This window comes from Neofelis nebulosa, chromosome 7 (genome assembly GCF_028018385.1).
Source record: "Neofelis nebulosa isolate mNeoNeb1 chromosome 7, mNeoNeb1.pri, whole genome shotgun sequence".
In the NCBI taxonomy this organism is placed as follows: Eukaryota; Metazoa; Chordata; class Mammalia; order Carnivora; family Felidae; genus Neofelis; species Neofelis nebulosa.
This window is the reverse complement of record NC_080788.1, coordinates 87,742,070-87,767,527: the sequence shown is the minus strand read 5'-3', so window position 1 is coordinate 87,767,527 and position 25,458 is coordinate 87,742,070. Positions and strand designations below refer to the sequence as shown.

Genomic DNA, 25,458 nt, shown 5'->3' with positions numbered 1-25,458 from the left:
GGTTGAATATCTGACTCTTGATTTTGGCTCAGGTCATGATCTCACACTATATGAGTTCAAGCTCTGTATCAGGTTCATGCTGAGTATGGAACCTGCTTGGGATTCTCTCTCTCTCTCTCTCTCTCTCTCTGCTCCTCTTGCTCTCGTTCTATCTCTTTCAAAATAAATAAACTTTAAAAAAAAAGGTACTTTACCTATTAAAAAGCCAGTGGCCAGAAGAGGTCCAGTGATTGCTTATAAATGTCAAAGCTGAGAGAATGGTTCCCACAAAATTACAAGGAAATCAATATTTTTGTTTAAATCTTTATTTTAAATAGTCAAGATAATGTCTAAGCTAGGCACCTGATAATTGGCCTTTTTCATAGGCTCCTGAAAATGGTATCTTTTCCTATACTTTACATGAACATAATAAATGGTATTAAGTCACTTCATTTATTAATGAAGAACTTCTATTTTTCTGCACCTAACTAATCTTGTATTTTGAATTTACTATACCTATTAGAAGTTCAGACATCAGAGGTTTCAATATCTACCTGTAAATGGTGATCCCTAGAGGCAACTACCATAGATGTCAGTCTTAAGCCCAAAGCATATGTGGGAAAGCTTCAAAATTGATTTAGCCACATATTAGTGCCACACATCCTGGGTCCTGAGGTAGGAGATGAGAATACAAAGCAGAAAAAGGCATGGTCTCAACCCAGAAGCATTTCAAACTCTAGCAGTTTAACCAGTTGTGGAAAGTAGTATCACTGGATCCATGGCTTTTGTGAAAAGATCCCATATATTTTCTAACCATGACATATTATAAAAATGAAGTGTGAAGTTTTATGTATGTGGATTCACATTTTCAGGAACTATAGAGCTTGCAATTTAACAACAGTTTACAAATTCTTCATAAAGGAAATGACCATCGTGCCATCATTTGTATTATGTAAATACGGATTTCTATACACATGGAGCTGCGCCCAATTCATAGGGAATATGTTCCAGATTGCTTTGAATCCTGTAAATATTTTGCCAATGATGGATGGAAAGGAAACTTTATTTCTGAAACAAACTTCTGTCATCAACGGTCCATATTTCTCCACAAAATTTTTCCCCCATCAATAATAGAAAAAATAAAATGATGCTTTCTTAGAAGCTAATAACTTTTTTTTTTTTTTTAATTTTTTTTCAACGCTTTTTATTTATTTTTGGGACAGAGAGAGACAGAGCATGAACGGGGGAGGGGCAGAGAGAGAGGGAGACACAGAATCGGAAACAGGCTCCAGGCTCCGAGCCATCAGCCCAGAGCCCGACGCGGGGCTCGAACTCACGGACCGCGAGATCGTGACCTGGCTGAAGTCGGACGCTTAACCGACTGCGCCACCCAGGCGCCCCGAAGCTAATAACTTTTAATTAACTCTCCAACTACTTTCTAGATCTAAATGCCTAGACCAGAGGAATTGTTAAAATCTTTCCCTTCTGAAAAGAGTTTTGGGCCTTATCTCCAAAGGTCTATGATAGGCAGCAACAGTGACCGAAAAGAGCCAAGACTCTCAAAGTGATATTGGATTAGGTATTTTTACAGTTAAACACACCTCTAAAATAAATCCTTTATTTAGATAAGCATTCTAGCAACAAGAGACAGGCTACTACTTCAATATTGGCAGGGAGGATTCTTATTAAAGACTTTACCATTTGAGGTTCCTCAAAACTTATCTGTAATCCTTGCTCCGCTGGCACTTGAGATGGCTTGTGACCGTACTCTTTCCCCATTAAAGATGTATCCTTGAAGAATAAAAAGAAAACAATTTAAATAATGACAGTTTTTAAAATCATTGAGCTATATTATTCAATGCAGCAAAATTCTACTCATTTAATCAGTGGGGAATAAATACAAGCTAATCAATACTATGCAGTAAATGAGAAATATAAAACAAAAGACACAATAAAAATATTTTGTCTATTATTCTGACTTCTCGGCTTTTTAAATTATTGGCATCTGTAGGTATATCATCAGATTTAATAAGACAATTGAGTAAAGGTAGAGATACTGTAAAACACGGCTATTAAATGGCTGCACAAGAAAGATAAAATCAAAACAAAAATTTAATCTAATCAAAAGCAAGAAGGAGTATGATTATACTTAAAATTTCAATAAGTATAACTGCTAGTATCATTTTTATCACTACTAATGCTAATTGCTATGATATAGTCTCTATTCAGCTGAAGTGGTAAGAAGAGAGTCCACCACAACGTCTAACAATGAATAGTAATAAAGAGACCCAGCTCCTGCCCAAACTGTCAAGTCACAGACCAGGTATCAACAGGCAAGTTATTTTGCTCCCCTTAACCTCAGTTTTATCCTCTTTAAAACGGGCATTTGACCATACGACTTTTGACACCCCCTTTCTCCTCTAGATTTTTAGTACATTCACTATAAATCTCAGAAGGGTCACACATTGGTAGTGGTGCTAAATCAGCTCTAGAGTAATGGCTTCTTAGGACTTTAATAACATTTTAAAATAATGCTGGAAAAGATGAAGCTGCTCTTCAAGTAGCTTAATGGACTTTTAGAACAAACTCCATGACTTTTGAAAGGAAAACAACAAATCTCATATTCTACAATGTAAAATGCACAATATTCAGCACTCAATCAAATTTGACCAGTCTCATGGAGAAGCATGAATATGTGACACTTAAAAGAAGAAAAATTAAAAAAAAGAGTCAGATATGATAGATATGTTGGAATTAGTGGATAAGGATCTTGAAATTTCCAATATAAATATAAAATGCTCAAATATATAAGAGGAGCATAAGATATAAAAAAAAAAAAAAAGAATTGGGCACCTCTGTGGCTCAGTCAATTAAGCATCTAACTCTTGGTTTTGGCTCAGGTCATGATCCCATGGCTCAAGAGGGAGCCCCATGTAGGGCTGTGTGCTGACAGTGTGGAGCCTGCTTGGGATTCTCTCTCTCCCTATTTCAGCCCCTCCCCCACTCTCTCTCTGCCCTTCCCATGCTCACTTGCTCTCTCAAAATAAATAAATAAGCTTTAAGAAAACAGAATCAAATGGAATGTCTAGATAAAACACATTATCTAAAATAAAAATTTCAGGGGCGCCTGGGTGGCGCAGTCGGTTAGGCGTCCGACTTCAGCCAGGTCACGATCTCGCAGTCCGTGAGTTCGAGCCCCGCGTCAGGCTCTGGGCTGATGGCTCGGAGCCTGGAGCCTGTTTCCGATTCTGTGTCTCCCTCTCTCTCTGCCCCTCCCCCGTTCATGCTCTGTCTCTCTCTGTCCCAAAAATAAATAAAAAATGTTGAAAAAATAAAATAAAAATTTCACTGAGTGGCATTAACAGCAGAGAAGACATTGCAGGAAGATAATATTTGTTAACTTGAAGACATAGAAACAACACAAATGAATCACAGAGAGAAATAAAAACTGAAAGAAAATTAATACCCAGTCTAACATAATCTTTCATTAGAGTCCCAGAAAAGGGAGTGTGAAGGGAGCAGAAAATATTTGTACAGAAAAAAATGGCCAAAAGTTTCCAAATTTGATAACAACTATAAACCCTTGATGCAAAAATTTCCATGAATTTCAAGCAGAAACACACAAAGAATACTATGCCAAGCACATTATAGTCAAAATGAAGAAAACTAGTAATAAAGCAAAAAATCTCATCAGCATCCAGAGAAACATTAAGTACAAAGAAACAAATAATTAGTGGTAACAATTACCACAAACTAACATTGCAGGCTTCCTATCAGAATTATGCAGACTGGAAGACAATGAAGCAACATATTTAGAGTACCTGTACTGAAAGAAAACACTGTCTACATACTATTCTATAACCAGCAAAATTATCTTTCAAAACCAAAGGTGAAATACTTTTTCAGCAAACTAAAGGTGAAAGAATTCATTGCCATCAAACCTGCATTACAAGAAATGTTAAAGGAAATACTTTGAGCAGACGGAAAATGGTATCAGGTCAAACCTTGAATGCACACAATGGAAATAAGTAGTAGAATGATTTAAAATGTGTGTAAAATAAAAGGAGACATTTTTCTCTTTAAAAAATTTTTTAAATATAATGAATGGCTTAAATAAAATTAGTAATGTATTGTTTTATAACATATATAGATATGAAGTATGCATTAATGATAGCACAATGATGGGAGAAGGGAAAAGAAGTATTCTTCTTCTTCTGTAAGTTTCTTATACCATATGTGAAACATTATATTATCTATAGGGATAATTTAAATATGCACATTGTAAAATCCATTAGCACCTACAATAAAACAATAAAACAAAGAGGTAAATAAACTAATTAAGTAGTACAAAATACCATAAAATGCTTTAAAAATAATTAAAAGAAGGCAGGTAAAGAGGAGGAAAAAAACAATAAACAAATGTGGCATATAGAAACCAAATAGCAAGATAGTAAACATAAACCCAACCATATCAATAATTCTATGTAAATGGTTCTAAATACTCCAGTTAAAAGACAAAGATTGTCACGGCAGAGAAAAAGAAGACCTACTATATGATTGCTATAGGAAACCTACTTTAAGTATAAAGATATAAATAAGTTAAAAGTAAAAGGATTAAGGGGGTTATAACACACAAACATTAATCATAAGAAAACTGGATTGGTTGTATTAATATCAGACAAAGTAGACGTCACTTCAAAACAAGAAATGTTAGCAAGAAAAAGAAGATAATTTCATAATAATACAAGAGTTAAGTTCCTCAGAAAATATGAAATTACGCACTAATGACAATGCTTCAAAGGACATTGAAAAAAACTAACAAAACTGAAAAGAGAACTAGAAAATTTCATTATTATATTTGGGAATTTCAAACCAACACTATCTGGCCCCTGAGATTTAGCTTTTTATAAATATACTAACTAAACAGGAAATGTAAAATGTGAAATCCTACAAAAATTTCTTTACAATATTTTAGGTTTATAAATGTAACATTAAAGTATAAAACCCTGACAATAATGAACACCAAATTCAGGATATCATTCACACCTGAGGAGGAAGAGAATTATTGGAATTGGAAACAGGTACAAAGGGGGCCTCTACTTTACTTGTAATTTCCTATTTATTTAAACAATCTGAAGTGAGTATGACAAAAAGAGTAAATTTTGAAAAATCTGATGAGTACTTTTTCTACAATTGAAAATATTTTATAATAAAGAAATTTCTAAACACATTTCATGTAGGTAATGTAACAATGTCAAAGATGGATTAAAAATATCTTAATAAAGAAAACTAGGGATGCATGGGTGGCTCAGTCAGTTAAGCATCCAATTTCAGCTCAGGTCACGATCTTGTGGTTCACAAGTTTGACAGTTCTGTTCTCAGTCTTGGGCTGACAGCTCAGAGCCTGGAGCCTGCTTCAGATTCCGTGTCTCCCTCTCTCCCTGCCTCTCCCCTGCTCATGCTTTCTCTCACAAAAAATAAAAATAAAAATAAATAAAAAATAAAAAAAGAGAAACCTATAGTTTACCTTACTTGTGAACATAAATGGGAAAAAAATCCCAATTAAAATATTTTCAAATGAAACTAATCATCATATTTAGAAACAATAAATCTTGACTAAGGAAATTCTTCCCAGAACTACATGGAAATTCATTGCTAGTTCATAAGATTAACAGATTAACATGGAAATTCATATGATTAACTCAGTAACTGCTGAGGATGACCATCAATAAAATTCAACACCTATATCTGAGTAAAAAGTAACTAGAAACAAAAAAACTTAAACCCCACGGGAGATATTTGCAGATTCCTGCACCAAACATATTTCAAAATAAAACATTAGATAGATGAGGCCTAATGCAACAAGTAAAGAAACACCACATGTATAAATAACATAGAGTAGAAGACCAAAAAGTTACTATTAGTAGATTATGTGACCATATATTTCATGGAAAAAAGAAAATTAACTGAAAAACTAGTAGGCCAAAGCATATCTAATAAATTCAATAAATAAAATTTCATACCAGCAATAACCACTTAAGATCCTATTTTTAAAATAAAAATAAGCAAATAATATAAGCAATAAAATGCATGAATCTCAAAAACATTACGCTTAGCAGAAAAAGCCAGGTTAAAATGGTATCAGAAAAGCCAAAAATAGCATCCATCTCCAAACCACCCAATAAAGTAAATAAAAAGACAAAAATATATGAAAACTTAAAAGTATTTGTCAAATTAAAGTCCAATGCCTGGGCTTTTTCTTCTTTTTCTATGGGTCATACTTCCTTGTTTATTTGTATGCCTCATAATTGATTGTTGAAAGGCTTATAGCAACCCAGGGAGCACTTTTTAATGATGACTAATCACAGTAAGAACAGTGAGTATGTTTAGCGTTTTAACTTGCCCTATTCCCATAATCTGGGAATAAGCAGTAGTCTTGAAAAATAAAGATAAGAATAAAATAAATATTTTAGTAACTCTCAGCCATAAGAATGTCTATCAGTTATTTATGGTCAGTCTCAGCCTATCAATAGTGATGCTATTAACTGGAAATACCTGTGGGCTACTGGCTGGGCTCATACTATTTGTGGTGAGCCCTCTGAGACATTTCCCCAACCACAGCAAATGTTGTGGCTGGATCAGCACGTGCTGTTCTTATTATCACTACAACACATACCCCAGCAACAACTACCAGGGAACTTTGAAAAGACAAGGTTTATCACTTATGAGTTTTAAAGGGTACATGGCATACCAAGGAGCACACAGTGAGTTTGTTAGGAGGGGGAGGGAGAGGAATGGGACATGGACCTGGGGTTCTGACTTTATTAGAGTTGAAGTGGGATGCCCAGGGTTTACCAGATTCACTATTTATTGGTGAATTTAAAACACAAGTGTGGGAATTAAAGCACAGGAAAGAAAACACAGGCAGGTAGTCAAAGGATTATCCAGGTCAACCAGAACTTTCCAAAAAAGGGAAACTTCATGGTTGGGGCAGCCTGGCTCTTTATCTAGTTGTGTAGTTGACACACATTCAAGATGGATGTCTTTTAAATGAATGCCTTAGCAATCAAAACCTGAATGTCAGGCACTTACAATCAAAAAAGCTAATTGTCAGGTGCCTACACTACATTGATTTGCACACCATAGGCTGTGCACATTCTCTGAAAAGACTAGAAGTCCTAAGTTTTCACCTCCGACTGACACTGAGGCTCTAGGCAAGCTGAAAGTTAGAACTAACTCAGGGTTGTAAATTGTCTGCCTGAGGACTGAGGTAGAGCCCCTCCGAAAATCTGAGACACATTGGTTCCAGGCATTCAAGAAAATCTATATGCAATCATTACCTGACCACTAAGCTAATAAAACAGAGACTTCAGTGGCCACACACAACAGAGAATACAAACTTCACAAAGTTAGTTCAAGAAAGTCACTAATTTTTTTTTAATTGCAACAAGAAAAACAAGAACAACAATAGGAAATAGCACCATTAACAAACCCTGGGGGGGGGGGAGTAGGATCTTATTTCCACAATTATCACATTATATTATTTTAAATGTCCAGTTTATAACAACAACCAAAAACAAAAACAAAAACAAAAACAAACAAAAAGAGACATGCAAAAAAAACAAGAAATTATGGCTCAACATAGGAAACAAGATATAGAAACCATCCTTTAGGAAGCTCAGACATTGGACCTATTACATAAACACTTTAAATCATCTTTTTAAATACATTAAAAAGCTGGGGCGCCTGGGTGGCGCAGTCGGTTAAGCGTCCGACTTCAGCCAGGTCACGATCTCGCGGTCCGTGAGTTCAAGCCCCGCGTCAGGCTCTGGGCTGATGGCTCGGAGCCTGGAGCCTGTTTCTGATTCTGTGTCTCCCTCTCTCTCTGCCCCTCCCCCGTTCATGCTCTGTCTCTCTCTGTCCCAAAAAATAAAAAAATAAAAAAAATTTTAAAAAGCTAAGGAAACCTTGTCAAAGCAACTGAAGAAAAGTATGACAGTAATGTCTCAACAAATTGATAATACCACTAAAAAAGCAGAAGGAAAAAAAATTAAAAATAAAATAAAAAGACAAATAAACCACTAAAACTGACCCAAGAAAAAGCAGAAAAATTTATCAGACCTATAACAAATAGAGAGATTGAATCAGTAATCAAAAACTTTCCTGCAAAGAAAAGTCCAGGACCAGATGGCTTCCCTGGTGAACTCTACCAAACATTTTTTTAATCTTTCTTTTTTCATTTAAATGTTAATTTATTTATTTTTGAGAGAGAGTGAGAGAGAACAAGTTGGGAAGGAGTAGAGAGAGAAAGAGAGCACAAGCCAGGGAGGGGCAGAGAGAGGAGACACAGGATCCAAAGCAGTCTCCAGACCAAGCTGTAAGCACAGAGCCCAATGCTGGGCTCAAATGGTGAGATCAGGACCTTAGCCAAAGTCAGGCACTTAACCTTAACCGACTGAGCCACCCAGGTACCCCTCTACCAAACATTTAAAGAAAAATTAACATCAATCCTTCTCAAACTTTTCCAAAATATAAAAGAGGAAGGAAAACTTTGTAACTAATTCTATAATTCTAATACCAAAACCAGATAAAGACACTGCAAGAAAAGAAAAGTATAGACCATTTTCCTTATGAGTGTAGATGCAAAAATCCTGAATAAAGTACTAGCAAACTGAGCCAGGAGCAAACTATGATGACATGGTCAAGTGAGTTTTATCCTAAGAATTCAAGATGGTTAAGGGGCACCTGGGTGGCTCAGTCAGTTAAGCATCCAACTTAGGCTCAGGTCATGATCTCACAGTTCATGAGTTTGAGCCCTGGGTCAGGCTCTGTGCTGACAACTTAGAGCCTGGAACCTACTTTGGATTCTGTGTCTCCTTCTCTGCAGCTCCCCCACTTGCTCTCTCTCTCTCTCTTTCTCTCTCTCTCTCTCTCTCTCTCAAAAATAAACATTAAAAAAATTTTTTAAAGAATTCAAGATGGTTAAATACATGAAAATCAATCAATATAAAATATCTCTTGAACAGAATGAAGGCAAAATGAATAGACATTTCTCCAAAGAAGACATGCAAATAGCCAAAAGCACTTGAAAAGATATTCAAAATCTTTAATCATTAGGAAAACACAAATCAAAATCACAATACCACTTCACACTCACCAGGATGGCTATAATAGAAAAAAAAAAAACCAGACAATAACATGAGTTGGTGAGAAAGTGCAGAAATTGAAACTTGTACATTGCTGGTGGGGACGCAAATGATGCAGTCACTGTGAAACAGTTTGATGGTTACCTAAAATTTAAACATAGAATTACCATATAATCTAGCATTTCTGCTTTTATGAATATTCCTAAAAGAATTGAAAGCAGGTATTCAAACAGACATCTGTACATCGATTTCATAGTAACACTATTCACAATAGCCAAAAGGTGGCAACAACCTGATATCCATCAACTGATGAATGGGTGAAAAAATGTGGCACATACATACAAATGGAATATTATTCAGCCAAAAAATAAAAAATGAAGCACTGATGCATGCTATAGCATGGATGGGCCTCAAAAACAGTATGCTAATTGAAAGAAGCCAAACATAAAGGCCATACATATATTGTATGATAGCATTTATATGAAAAATCCAGACTAGATAAATCCATAGAGTCAAAAAGCCAACTAATGGTTGCCAGGCGCTGAAAGCGAAGTGGGGAGAGCAGTAGATGGGGGGGTGACTGCTTAATGTGTATGAGTTATCCTTTCAGGTGAGGAAATTGTTTGGGAACCAAATGGAGTTAATGAGTCTATATTGTGAATATACTAGGTTTCCATCGAATTGTTCACTTTAAGATGGGTTAATTTTATGTTATGTGAATTTCACTTCAATGTAAAAAGAAAAGTGATTAGTATGATAAGGACTTGGAGATATTCTCTGCTCATTTGACATTTTTACTAACAGTAAAATTTATACTTGATAGTTATAAGACATTGCCCTATGACAAAAGGACTTATTTTTGTTTGTCTGTATTATAATACATTCATAGAATGTATTATAGAAAAATTCACATCTGACATTTAAAAAAGACCTGTAATGTAAAAAATAACCATTTATTGACAATAATTTTGCTAGTGTTGGATTAAATTCTAGCAACAGAGACACATAATAGATGTGTAAAGAGTAAAAAGTAGTAAAAAAAAAAAAATGCTGGGGCACCAGGGTGGCTCAGTCGGTTAGGCATCTGACTTCGGCTCAGGTCACGATCTCACAGTTTGTGAGTTCGAGCCCCGCATCGGGCTCTGTGCTGACAGCTCAGAGCCTGGAGCCTGCTTCGGGTTCTGTGTCTCCCTCTCTCTCTGCTCCTCCCCTGCTCATGCTCTGTCTCTCTGTCTCTCTGTCTTTCTCAAAAATAAATAAACACTAAAAAATGTTTAAAAAAAAATGCTTCCTCTAACCTTAGGAAATATATTAATTAGTAAGTCAAATTTAAAAAATAGTAAAATAGTTGCTTCACTTAATCTCAGGAAATTAATTAATTTATAAGTCAAAAAAACATAATCATCTTCATGGCAGTCTCAAGTGAAAATTATATGGAAGGCAGTATGATAAGTTGGTTGAACATACATGCTCTGTGATCCAATTGCTTGGATTTAAATCTTGCCTCTGTTACTTTTGGGCAGACATGAACAAAGTACTTAATCTCTCTGGGTCTCAGTTTTATAAAATGGAGATAATAATAGAACATACCTTTCATGTTTATTATAAGGAATAAATGAGATTATACATGAATATAGAAAATATTCTGTACATAATAGCTATTATTATTCACATTAAAATAAAAACAAAATAAGGATGCCTACTGTCACCATCATCATTTGACATTATACTTACAAATTCTAGATATGAAACATAAATAAAACATACAATTATAGGAAATGATTTAACCAAATTACTGTTTTTTGAAGAGGTTATCACTGTATGCCTAGAAAACCCAAAAGAATCTATTGCAAAAGTATTAGAAATGTTATTTAGCAGTTAAATCCATTAACAAAAACCAAATTTAGAAAATGAGAAAAGTGGGGAGCCTGGCTCACTCAGTGAAGCGTGTGATTCTTGATCTCAGGGGTGTGCGTTCAAGCCCCACATTGGGCATGGAGCCTACTTAAAAAAGAAAAAAGGAAAAAAGGAACAAAATCACAAAAGCAACAAAAATATAAACTATCAAAACAGTGCCTTAAGAGTGTGAGGAAAACTAAAAAACTTTATTGAAGATACAAAAATTGACTTGAATCAGAAATCTTGGATTTGGGACTGAAAAGAAAATCGAAAAATTTTAAAAGAAATACAATTACAATAGTCCCTTCTTATCCACAGGGGATATGTTCCAACATGCCTGAAACCACAGATAGTACCAAACTCTATATATACTGTGTTTTTTCCTATAAAGACATACCTATGATAAAGTTTAATTTGTAAGTTAGGGACAGTAAGAGATTACTAATAATAACTAATAATAAATAGAACAATTATAACAATATACTACAATAAAAGCCATGTATATGTGGTTTCTCTCTCAAAATATCTTACCGTACTGTACTCACCCTTCTTGCGATGATACGGGATGACAAATGTCTATATGACAAGATGAAGTGAGGTGAATGACGGAGGCATTGTGACATAGCGTTAGGCTACTATTGACTTTCTGACAATATGTCAGGAGGAGGATCATCTGGTTCCAGACTGTGGTTGACTGTGGGTAACTGGACCCACAGAAAACAACACCATGGATAAGGGGGAGCTACATGTATTAATGCTATTTTGTCCACCTGGGTCAGAAACTATAATAACTAATATACTTCTACATTTTTCACATGGTCTGTCAGAGTTGAACAAATTTTTTTTAACTTTTTTTTAAAGTTTATTTATTTTTGAGAGACAGAGACAGAACATGAGCAGGGGAGGGGCAGAGAGAGAGGGAGACACAGAATCAGAAGCAGGCTCCAGGCTCTGAGCTATCAGCACAGAGCCTGACACTGGGCTGGAACCCACAAACAATGAGATCATGACCTGAACCGAAGTTGGATGTTTAATCAACTGAGCCACCCAGGTGTCCCTGAACAAATTTTTAAACACCTGAAAATTTATAAAGCTATGAGCAGCCCAGCTTCACAATCCTGGATACATTTTTCATGTGTTTCACAGAGCAGCTTCGACCTCTCGTGTCTACCTTAGAGTCCAGAATGTCAGAGCCGAAGGAACTTGAAAGATCAGTGAAGTCTGAAGGAAACGCAGATTTCAGCCACTGAAACCAGAGCTCGGAGCCCCAAAGTGTGCTGTGTAGTATTCAAAACAAACAGAGCCCACGGTCTTTCCCCTGAACCGCTTCTAGCCGCTGGACTAGCAACAGAAGCAGCACTGTTCCTCTGGCCTGTTAGGCAGAACCTGTATTCTTTTCAAATCCTCTTTAAAAGAAGAGAGATGCGGAGCGCAACTTTCCCCCTACTCTTCCTCATGCAATCCAGGTTCTCCCCAGAGGAGGCTGGCTGCAAAGACATGGGCCAAAAGAATGTTTTTAACGGATACTCTTTAAAGAGTTCGTCAGCACTTATTCAAGGTGCCCTATCTTTAAATAACTTACTACGAAGTTTAAGTTTCAGAAAGAAGGAAAGAAAAGACATTTTTATAGCCCTAAACTAATACTTGTCCACACAGGTTATTTTCTTGAGAAACAGCCCTGATTTGCATTGACTTTTTCTTGTTTCCCCGCAGGCAAAACCCTGCTGGCATTGGCCTGCAGAATCCTGCTTACGGGACCAAGAATGTGTCAGGGCTGCTTTGCAAACCTTCTCAACCACATTTGACTTTTTTTTTTAATTAAACATTTTACATGATTGTTCTGGATGGCTGGATCATATATTCAGTAAACTGTCAGTTATAAAAAAAATATGATTAAAAAAACAACTTGAATGGCTACCACATAAATTTAAATATCAAAATTGTTACAGACACTATCTATAACTAAATATGTATGGTATCTTTTCCACAAAGTCCTAACAGAATACAGTCCATGATTTCCACTTTTTATATTACTTTTCTGATAGGTGCCCTATCTCATAAAACTATAGAGTACTTTTAGAAAAAAATTATTGAAGCATTCATGAAAAGTTTGTTTAATCCAGGTCATCTAAAGCAGATATAATCAGAAAAATATTTCCAGAATATTATCAAGTAATGCACTATCCCTTACTCCTTAACATTCATACCAGGGAAGGCAACACATATCTAGGCTTTTCCTTTCAAAAACCTACAGATAAATATGAATGAATATGCCTGCTTTTAGGTTATGGTATCTACTATATCAGATATGATATTCCTCTGAATTAAGCAATAATTATTCAGTGATTTAGGACCAGCTATTGACCAACAGTGTGTTACAGTGCTTTAGGGCCAGGGATCCAAGAGAAATAGAAGGCAAGGTTCTTTTCCTCAAGAAGTTTACAATCTAATTAGGGAAATTAAAATAATAGACTAGAAATAATTTTTTTTAATACAAAGCAATGTACTCAAGCAACCTAATTATTATGTATAGGACCCAAGTTCAACAGGGATTCAGTTTATAGGCAGAGATGAGGATAAGAGTACAAATATCAGAATATGCACCAGTTCCAATTATGCCTCTGAAAAAAAAAAAAAAAAAACTGGGGCTGGGAGCAGAGGAAGAGGGAAGGGAGAACAGCGGTTCTCATTTCATATCTTAATATAAGACCACCTGATTAATTATATGCCTGTATCAATTCACGTTGAAAGTTTTTATACCTCTTTTATTTATTTAGCCAACAGGAATTTATAATTCTAAAACTTTCAAGACATAAACTGAAAAAGGATGAAAACATTTTTGTTATGGTTTCTCAGATGACATTAAATCTGAACATTTCTATCAGTTTTTGCTGTCCCTAAAATCAAATAACAAGTTCAATTTATTTTCTTAAATGTTTTCTATTATAAAATCATTCAAAAAAATTTAAAACTTACTAAGTTAGCACACACCTAACCTATCCTAATATTCAGCAAAAACATTTGTAGTACCATTCCCAGGTCTTATTAACAAAAAGGCTCTGGGAGCTAGTGTCCAAGATGGTCCCTAGTGATTTCCACCTCCCAGCAGTTCCCTCCACAGTGAATAGGGCTAACTTGTGTAATCAATAATCAGTAAGATATAGCAGAAATGATAGTGTATGGCTATGTCGTAAAAGATATGGCAACTTCCATCTACTCTCTCTTAGATCACTCACCCTAGGAGAAACCAGCTGTCATGTTAACACTCAAGCAATCCTATGAAGAGGTCCACATGATAAGGAATTGAGGTCTCCTACAAACTTCCAGCACCAAATTGCCAGTCTTGGAATTGAAACCTTCCAGCCCCAATCAAGTCTTCAAATTATGGCAGCCCCCAACATGATCTTGATGACATCCCATGAGAAACCTCAAGCCAGAATCATACACAGAAGTTGCCCCTGGATTTCTGACCCACAGACACTATATGAAATCATAAATGTCCATTACTTTAAGCTGCTAAGGTTTGGGGTGATCAGTTACAAAGAAATAAATAACTGAAAAAAACTCAAAAGGTAAAACTCTAGCTCTTCACGTATGTCATGACATTTCCTAGAAAACCTATGATCTCAGAATCACATAACAATTATCATTTATTTAGGTAAGTGTGTGTTTTCTTCCTTATTACCTAGTCTCCATAATTTTTGTTAGCCTTTTTGTTTAAGAAAATCTATTAAAAACTGAAGTACTTTGTGCTAGATTATTAATAAAAACAAAAAGTGTGTGCATTAACAATATATACCAGGAGATACTTAATACACCCTTCTTTGTCCCACATAATTATTCCACATACATCATGAAATAGTATCATCTAACATTTCATTACATATATCAGCAACTTTAAAAGATACATCCCTTTCACCTCACACCTGTCGGAATGACTAAAATCTTGTGTTGTTACACAAGAAACAACAAGTGTTGACAAGGATGTGGAGAAAGGAGAACCTTGTGAATGTTGGTGGAAATGCAAACTGGTGCAGCCACTTTGGAAAATAGTATGGAGGTTCTTCAAAGAGTTAAAAATAGAACTACCCTATGATCCAGCAATCTCACTTCTTGGTATTTGCCCAAAGAATACAAAAACACTAATTCAAAGGGATACCTGCACTCCTATGTTTAAAGCAGCATTATTTACAATAGCCAAGATATGGAAGCAGCCCAAGTGTCCATGATTGGTGAATGGATAAAGAAGAGCTGGTGTGGATACATACAATGAACTATTATTCAGCCATTAAAAAGAGTGAAATCTTGCCATTTGCAATGACATGAATGGAGTTAGAGAGTGTAATACTGAATTAAATAAGTCAGTCAGAAAAAGACAAATACCATATAACTTCACTCATATGTGGAATTTAAGAAACAAAACAAATGAGTAAAGGAAAAAATTGAGAGAGAAAGAAACCAAGAAACAGACTCTTAATTATAGAGAACAATCTGATAGTTACCAGAGGGGAGGTGGGTGGGGAGATAGGTGAAGTAGGTGAGTGCACTTGTTGTGATGAGCACAGGGTGATGTATGGAAGTGTTGAGTCACTATATTGTACATCTGAAACTAAAATAACACAGTATGTTAACTAACTGGAATTAAAATAAAAATTTGGAAAAAGGACACATCCCATGAACCAAATGTTAACAGCATTTATGAAGGCTACCAAATCACAGAGAAATAAAGAGCTTACTAGAAGCAAAAGGTGTTATAAGCCCACACCAAGAAATGGTTCCTCGTCCTATTATTAAACAAGGCCAATGAAGGAAATTCTGTAAGTCCTATAACACAGATCTATAAATAATAATATCTACACTATGTTTATAATTTAGGCAGTTTATACATATACACCTTCTTTAGTTAAGATGAAAAATGACTAATACCACCCATAAAGGAGCCTTCAGTTATCCCTTCTCCATACTAAATTCCAGCTCCTCCAAATTTTTCTTGTATGGATCTGGGAGTAGAAATGATAAATTTTCAGAAGGACCTATAAGAATGTTCTTGAAACCTCCTAATGTCACACATGATTTAATAACATAAATACTTCAATAATAAAATTCATGTCTCTAAGAGAGAGCATATTTTAATTTATACCATTCAACAAATATTTATTTAAAGAATGACTACTAAGTCCAGGGAATTATGCAGGGTGATGTGAGGGATAAAAAATCACAAGATAAATAATCTTGCCTCCAGGTTGTTTATGATCTGATAGAACAGATTCAGCATTCATTTGATCCATCCTACTAAAAATAAAAAGACAAGTAAGACTCGATTCTGATCACTTAGGTATTCACAGCCTGGACAAACATATATATTGGTACATACATAAATAACAATAATACATGGCATAAAAGACACAGAAAGTAAATTTGTAACACAGAGTTGGAGTGAGGAGGGGGCAGATTAAATAGATTTAAAATAGAAGGCAGTATATCCACAAAATAGGCCATAAGAGAAAAGTAGGAGTTAAATGTGCCCAGTGGATACAAAGGGCATTTCATGTGGAGAAAGACTCCTTGGTCAAATTTTCAAGTCCTTTCTCCTCCCCCAGGGCAGGCACAAATATGCCACTTACTGCCAATAGGTAAGGTGAGGATGAAAGGTATCTTCATATTGGTCCCCTCACTCCCTATACCCACTTCTACTTCCAAGGGATGGTGATGAACCCTATGGTTTGCTTCTCTAAAATAGCTGTACTGACAGCCAGATTCCAATGTAAAGGGGGAAATCACTCTATTCATTTGGGTTTATATGAAGTTGTGAGAACTTGAACGACATTACCTATGACCTTAATTTCCCTCCTCCCACTTTGCTCATTTCTGAAGCAACAAAGTTTATCTCTGGGTAGAAGCAAACAGCTTATTCAAGTCATGAAGTGGTTTGATCACTGTTCTCAGTTGGGAGCATCAGAAACGGACCCTTTTTCATGTAGATGGTATTGAAAGGCTGGCAAGATCACAGAATCAGTGCGAAAGAAACCAAAGGAGTCACAAGATCAAGAAGCAGGAAACATCATAATAGTGTTATAGCAAGAATAGACTTGTCAGGCTTCCTCATGACACAATGGCTCAAAACAAATCCTTACCATTCCTTTCTTAAGCAGATATGGTATGTTCAGGAAGTTTTAAAAGTGTAGTGGATATGGGACACCTGGGTGGCTCAGTTGGTTAAGTGTCCAACTCTTGATTTTGGCTCAGGTCATGATCTCATGGTTGGTGAGTTCAAGTTGACAGCACAGAGCCTGCTTGAGATTCTCTCTCTCTCTCTCTCTCTCTCTCAATCTCTCTCTCTGCCTCTCCCTCTCTCCCCTCTCAAAATAAATAAATAAACATTTTTTAAAAAGTGTAGTGGATGGCTGGTGTGTCAAATCACATTAATGGCTTCAATTCTTGACTTCTCACTCTACCTACACACTTTGCTATGTAACTTTTCAGTTTTTCCATCAAGAAGCAAAGTATATTTTCCTATGTCTTGACTCTTAATTCATCTATGTGATTTGCTTTGGCCAATAAAATGAGGCAGAAGTATTGTGTGCCAATTCTGAATTTAGGGCTCAAGAGTTCTTATATGTTGTTCTCTTGAGCTTCTGCTGTCCCTTTGTGCAGTCATTGTGACTGGTCAAACCAATGGTTCCAGGGCGAAAAAAACATGAAAGTGCCTGGTCTATATGTTGGTCCCAAAAGAGAGACACATGGAACAGAGCTGCCCTAGTTAAAGTCTCCAGCTGACCCAATGATACATGAACAAGCCAACTGACCCACAGACACATGTGCAAGCCCAGTGTAAATCAGCCGATTCCAGTAAATCTACAGATGTAAAAGCTATAATAATATTGTCTTAAACCACTGGAGTCCAGGTTTTGTTACACAGCATTAGCTGACTGATACATCTGGTAAAGGCCATTAGATGGCAAGAGAAAAGTATGAGGTTAGTAAGGTCAAATCATGAAAAACTCTCTATTCTATACATATTTTGGGGTTGGACTCTATTCTGTGGTTAGTAGGGATTCAACCAAATTTTTAGTGAGAAAATAACATAAGTGTCTGGTGAATAAACTTTAGTGGGGGTAAAAACTGGAAGTTCTTCCTGAAGACAATGAAAGGATCTAAGTGAAGCTGATGAGGGCTTAATTTAAGGCACAGTCAGGAGAAATAAGGAGAACGTTTAAAAGAATATTCCTTATTAATTCTTATTCTCCATTCCTTAAGGCTATTATTACAGATCAAAAGAAAAGATTAATAAAAATAGCCCTCAAGTTTTTGAAATATCAGTTGTCCCATCTTGAGTCTAAATGGGATTCAGATATGTTTGGACACATCTGGCAAAGTCTAATGAGACAGACTTCCCAAAATCTCTTTTGCTTGAATACGGAGTTACTTGGCAGGAAAACCCCAGAGAATGAAAGAGCTAGGCATGATGCACAGGACCTCATAAGAAAGCCTCAGTCTTCTGTGAGAGGTAACAATTCTGCCTCTCAGATTTGTCTTCCAATCCAGCCCAGTGGGACTAATGTCTGATGCATAGTAGGTATGTGATGGGGGCTAGATGGGTGCACCAGAAAATGAAGATGGGTGCTATAAGTAAACAATGAAAGAATAAACTAACTTAACACATCCCACCAAAAAACAGTCCTCCTCCTCCAACTCAGTCTTCTTGCCCTAACCAGGGCTGACTGATCCAGTAGACTCAGCCTGGGGACCATGACATTTTAAGGACCTATAAAGACATTTTCATTTTAGTTTCTTTGAAAATCAGAAGAAAAAAAATAAGTTCAATAATGATGAGCATGTAATCATGAATCCAGCCTTTAATATTTTCTGTGGCATAAGCATCCCCAAAGGCAAAAGTACCTAGGGCCTACAAAAGTCATAACACAGCCTGGTGCCACCACAGTATAATTTTGGAACCTATAGAGCCCTGAACCTGGAGACTACCAGGAAGTGGTGGGGTGGGGGGGAGTGTTGGTAATTGTCCTTCCCCTACCTCCCCCCTCAGAAGACAGGAGTAGTAAATCACAAGGCCAGAGGCAGACAGGGAATTTAGCAGATTGACAGCAAAGGAGTTTGGGGTATCTTTTCTTACTTCTTCTCCCCTTCTCTCCTAAGGGAGTCTCTGCCCCATGACAAGGCATCCCAGAGCCACCACCTGAGAGAAGCAAGAAATCTTCCCAGTGGCTTGAGCAGGCACTCTACCTGCATTGCTTGAGAAAACTGTTGTGTGGTTATAGGCACTAGAGAATTATGACTATCGGAAATACTCTTTAAATCAGTGGTTTTCAACTTTTTAAAAGCAGGATTCTCTTACCAAACAAATTCATACTTAGAGCTTCAGCACATATAGTAGATAAACAGGGAATGTTGCAGTAAGGGAAGGGCTGCTGAAGAGTAGTGAGAATGCCAATGTCGTGCCCACTCCTTCCTTCTCCTCCCTCCACAGGACCTCAGGACTCTCTGGGACACTGGAAATCACTGCTCTTGCTAAGTTAATCATATAGATAGGCTCATCTAAAAACAAATTTATATTTAGAACTCATTTCATTTGTAAATTGCTTTGTAATCATATGTTCATTTAACTCTCATAGATTCAACTATATACGTGGGGAGAAGGGGAAGAAAAAGAAAGTCATCTATTCAAATCAAGGCTTTGGTGGATGCATGAGATAACAATGACTCACTGCTGCCTAGGTCAGTCTCTGTTCCTTGTTCAGTGTGGGAGTATGAGCATCTCACCTAAGGAATATGATTCTGGTCTTAAGGTGTTGTACAACCCCAAACATTAACCAGCCAGGTCATCTTGGGTTCAGCCTACCTCCCCTGGGCTTGCTTGGAGACCATTTAGTTGTGTCCCACAGGGTCCCTGTGCCTTAAAGATATTCAAGGTAATTCTGACTGTTCATTTTCAACTTATGTGATGATTTGGGAACCTGACCCTCTCATAAGATAAAGCTTCACATTAACCATGGCAACTCTTTGATTTTCAGATGGTCAAAAGTGACACAAATGCCACTGTTTTCTCAAACCTTTATCTATGTTAATACCATGATCATATCTGAAGTAATTGGCATAATGAATAAAGTAAAAACCCTTCAATTTGATAATGTAAGTTAGAGAATTAAGAATTTAAATTAATACTTGAGGGGACCCTGGGTGGCTCAATGGGTTAAACATCTGACTTCGGCTCTGGTCATGACCTCACAGTTCATGGGTTTGAGCCCCATGTCAGGCTCTGGGCTGACAGCTCAGAGCCTGGAGCCTGATTCAGATTCTGTGTCTCCCTCTCTCTCTGTCCCTCCTTTGCTCACACTCTGTCTCTCTCTCTCTCAAAAATAAATAAAAAAACATTTAAAAAATTTAAAAAAGAACTGATTAACACTTGAAATTAACTTGTAAATCTTGGTAATTAATCATCATATAATTTATATTTCAAAGAAAAATAAACTCTGTGCCACATAACGATTATACCTTAGACTAATATCTAAATTTTACAGCAAAAACACAGCTATGTTCTTAAAAACTGTTATGAGTTTCCATAATCATTCCATATTACATACATTTCAAAAGTGAAGATGAAATAAGGACTTTTTCAGAAATTTTATTTATCCAGAGCTTTTATAAAAACAGAAAGCCAAAACTAACCAAACCAAAATTACTCCCACCAGAGGCTTCACCACCTCACATGCACTTTCAATTAACAATGCCCAAGGTCCTCATGTTCTCCCTTTTACTCAGAAAAGAAAAGCATGAGTGGGACACCTGGGTGGCTTAGTCAGTTGAGTGTCCGACTCTTGATTTTGGCTCAGGTCATGATCCCATCAGGCTCTTTACTCACAGTGCTGAGCCTGCTTGGGATTCTCTCTCTCCCTCTCTCTCTTTCTCTCTGCCCTCTCTGTGCTCTCTCTCTCTGAAAATAAACTTTTAAAAAAAAAGGAAAACATGATCACATAAAATGACTGACACACTTCCACAACATAATATAAATCAAGAGTTGGCAAATGATGGCCTACCAACCAAATCTGGCCAGCCACCTGTTTTTGTTTGGCCCATGAACAAAGAATGGCTTTACATTTTCCAAAGATTTTTTAAAAATCAAAAGAATATTTATAACAAGTTAAAAGTATATAAAGTTCAAATTTTAGCATTCATTAATATTTTGGTTTTCATCAATAAATATTTGTGGAAATTTATCTTCTCTCATAATATTAAGTACCTACATACTGTCCTTGATTTTGCCTCTTGGCCGACAAAGCTTAAACTATTTACTATCTAATCCTTTACAGAAAAGTTTGGTAATCCTTCATGTAAATGACAGATAAGTAATAAGAAATCACCATCTTATGTGAAAAAATGCATTGCTAAAGAAGACCAAAGGAATGAATTTTTCACTCTGGAATTTCAGACAAAACAAATACTGCTAAGAGTTGGTACATATCACAAAAAGAAATCAAACTATTTCCTTATGTAGAGTTACATGGGTTACACTGATTTTATCGCCTCATTACATACCATATTGTCTGAAAAAAAAATAAATAAAGCAGGATCTCCTCTCAAAATTAAGTTCCTTAAAAGTTTAGGCCTAAAAATTCAGCAACCACTATACTTTATTCTTCCACTTAAAGTATTTTTATTAATGAAAATAATAGTTTACAAAATTAGTATCTCATGCATTAAATAATTTTCAATTCATGAAGCATACCAATAAACTTTGTATTTTTCTTTATAAATTGTTCAAATCATTCATACTGTAATAATTTCCCAAATACACTAGGCCCTTTCTTGGCTCAGCAACCTTACTTATGCTTGATCTTCCATCAGGAATTCTCTTCCCAAATACCCTCCTGCTATAGTTTCCTCCAGGTAGCACAGTTAGGTAAGATATTTGGAGTTTGTGTGAAAAAAGACAAGGTTCTTTTTTTTTTTTAACCTAGATAGCTCCCAAACTTTCTAAACCTCTTGAAAACTATTTTTTATTAAAATGCCTCTCCTCCTTTAACATTCATTCAGAATTCATTGTCCCCATAACACGTTACTTGTATTTTCATTTTTCCCTCAGGCCATTCTATCCAGTTAGAATGTGATTTTAGAATCAACCACCTACTTCTTTATAGATTTCAAGAAGCTAGTTATCTTCTGGTATTCCTCATCTGGAATGGCACTGCCACGTGCAAATACCAGAAAAGAGGAGCCATCTTTGACACCTCTCCTCTCCCTCACCTCCCAAATCTAATTCATCACCAAATCCTTAAATTGCTGACCACATATTTCTGGAACCTCCACTATAGCCTCTTAACTACTGTAACCCATAGTAGTTAGCCAATCTAACTACTTCCTACTATAGCTATTCATTCTCCAAACAGTCAGGAAATCCTCTCAAATCAACTCTCATCGATACACGCATATCCTGACATCCCTGACTAGTTCATCTACCCATAGCCCAAGCAATCATAACACTCCATGGCTTATAAAATAATATTAGAGTTTGAAGCCTGTATCTCCTGATATAAGTAGATCATAAGTTATGATATGCATACAGCATCTGTTCAAAGATGTTTCATGACCGAATTAATGTTGGGCAATATCTTATTATTCTTGGCATTCTTCAGGTTGCCAACTACTTTAAAGAAATCCATTTTGGAAGTTCTATATTTAATCCTGTAATTTTAATAATATCTTTCAGAATTGCCTTCAGAGACAACTTGCCATCCACATAAGAAAATTTGTCTTTCTGCTTCCTTGCTACACCTGGATTTTTTTACCCAGAGTGGTTTTACTCCAAAAGTGTTCACTCCTTTCATTCAAAAGACATTGCTTTAAATGACATTTGGTTGTTTAAAAAAATCCAACCCATCCCTGAATGCTAGATAGTTGACAAAAGGTAAGCAAAAGAATGTACGATGGACTATGAATGCGAACAATTACCAACTGCTTACCGTGTGCCAGGCATTGAGTATTTTGCAAACATTATTTCACTTAGTTCTCACAACAAACCCATGTGATAATGGTTATTATTGTTCCAACTTTAGATTGGATTAAAAAAACAACAACATTAATTGAGTGAACAGTTAAAAATCTATTCTCCTCAAACTATTCCAAAAATAGAAGAGGAAGGAAAGCTTTCCAATATACTCTATAAGGCTAATATCACCGTGATACCAAAACCAAAGACACTATAAAAAAAGAAAACTGTAAGTCAATATCTCTGATGAACACAGAAACAAAAATCCTCAACAAAATATTAGCAAACTAAATTCAACAATACATTAAGGCTCACTCATCACAATCAAGCGGGATTTATTCCAGGTACGCAAGGATGGTTCAACTTTTACAAATCAATCAACATGATACACCACATTAACAAAATGAAGGATATAAATCATATAATAATCTCAATAGTTACAGAAAAAGCATTTGACAAAATTCAGTATCTGTTCATACTAAAAACTCAACAAAGTAGGTTTACAGAGAACATACCTCAACATAATAAAGGTCATATATGAAAAACTCATAACTAACATCATATGCAATGGTGAAAAACAGAGCTTATCCCCTAACCTCAAGAGCAAAGATGTCTACCCTTACCACTTTCATTCAACATAGTATTGGAAGTCCTAGCCACAGCAATTAGACAAGAAAAATATAAAAGACATCCAAGTTGGTAAGGAAGAAGTTAAACTGTCACTATTTGCAGATGATATACTATACATAGAAAACCCTAAAAACTTCACCAAAAAACTATTAGAAGTAATGTATAAATTCAGTAACGTTACAAGATACAAAATTAACACAGAGAAATCGGTTGCATTAGTATACACTAATAATGAAATAGCAGAAAGAGAAGTAAACATTCCATTTACAATTGCACCAAAAATAATAAAATATCCAAGAACACACTTAACCAAGGAGGTGAAAGGCATGTACTCTGAAAACACTGATGAAAAAACTGAAGACAACACAAACAAATAGAAAGATATTCCATGCTCATGAATTGGAAGAATATTGTTAAAATGTCTATAATTCCCTAAGAGATCAGATGCTGGGAAGGTGGTGGAGTAGGAGGACCCTAAGCTCACTTTGTCCCATGAATACAACTAGATAACATTCACATCAGCATAAATAACCCACAACAAACTCCACAACTAATGGTAGAGAACAGACCACATTGAAGAAGGTAGGAAGGGCAAAGATGCAGTTTGGGAGTGAAACAGACCATGGCTGCCCATAGTGGAGAGGGAGACAGTGGCATGGAGAAGGGTGAAAAACAGACTTTCACACCAGGGAGGCCACATGGGGAAGATGAATCCCCATAACATTTTGCTTTGAAAGCAAGAAAAGCCAAATTTCATGAGTTCTTACAATGAGTGGGACTTAAAGCCTGAAATTTTATAAATCAGCAGGCTCCACTCTAGAAGAGCCCCAAGGGCATTAGGAAGTGGAGTCCCCACCTTTAAAGACACAGCATGATGAAAGACCTTGCAGACACAACAAAGAACAAGCAGTTTGAAAAATGCTGGGGAAAAGACAGGAGGGAGAGTGATTCACTCATATCAGAGCATGGCCCTGAGAGTCAGGGATCACAGGGAGGCCCCTCCAGGAACACAGGAATTAGCATGCACCATTTCCCTCCTCCAACCCCCAACATAAACACACAGCCACCTGTGGGAGCTAGCCCAGTGTCAACACTCGCTACCTAACTTGCTTGCACCAAGCCCTGCCCCCTGCACTTCAGGGAACCCAGCTTTCCTAGTCACACTTGCCTCAGTCCCAGCACTGTGGACCCCCTTCCCCAGAAGACCAGCGCAACACCCACCAGACCTGGTCTCCCCACCCATGTGATTTGCAGAATGTCAGTTCTGGCATTGGTAGTGGCAGCAGGTCTCATTTCCCAAGCAGACCACCTTGTTAAAATGTTCCCCACCTCTTCTGGGGACCAAACGCTGCCCACAACAGGTAAAGAAAGCTTCTTCAGAAAATGGGACTGAAGGAAAAAGAGGCCAGGACTCAACAACAGGGCACACAAAACACACACAGGACACACTCTACGAAGTATCAGACCCTAAAAAACTGGGGACACTGCACTGCAGGGCACTATAAGACCTCTTCTTCATAACACCATTACCATCAAGAACAAAAGATGTAACTTACTAGACATCTTTAGACACAGAGAGACACAGAGAGACAAAATGAGGAGACAGAAAAATATGTCCCAAATGAAAGAACAGGACCAAACCACAGCAAAAGTCCTAAGCAAAACAACACAAGTAATATGCTTGATAGAGAATTCAAAGTATTGATCATAAAGATACTCAATGGATTTGAGAAAAAAGTGGAGGACACCTTTAACAAAGAGATCAAAAAGAACCAATCAGAGATGAGGAACACAATAAATGAA

The 25,458-nt window shown here is 36.4% G+C and overlaps 1 protein-coding gene across 3 annotated transcripts in view; it reads right to left on the bottom strand.

The window, feature by feature from the left end:
* The window catches only part of TTC6 (tetratricopeptide repeat domain 6), a 209,651-nt gene that overhangs the window by 141,557 nt on the left and 42,636 nt on the right, over window positions 1-25,458 (bottom strand). For all 3 annotated transcript variants that reach the window (XM_058738878.1, XM_058738879.1, XM_058738880.1), the window contains one exon: window positions 1,678-1,770. In XM_058738878.1, the coding sequence (XP_058594861.1) occupies window positions 1,678-1,770 (93 nt within the window). The remainder of the gene's footprint in view (window positions 1-1,677; window positions 1,771-25,458) is intronic.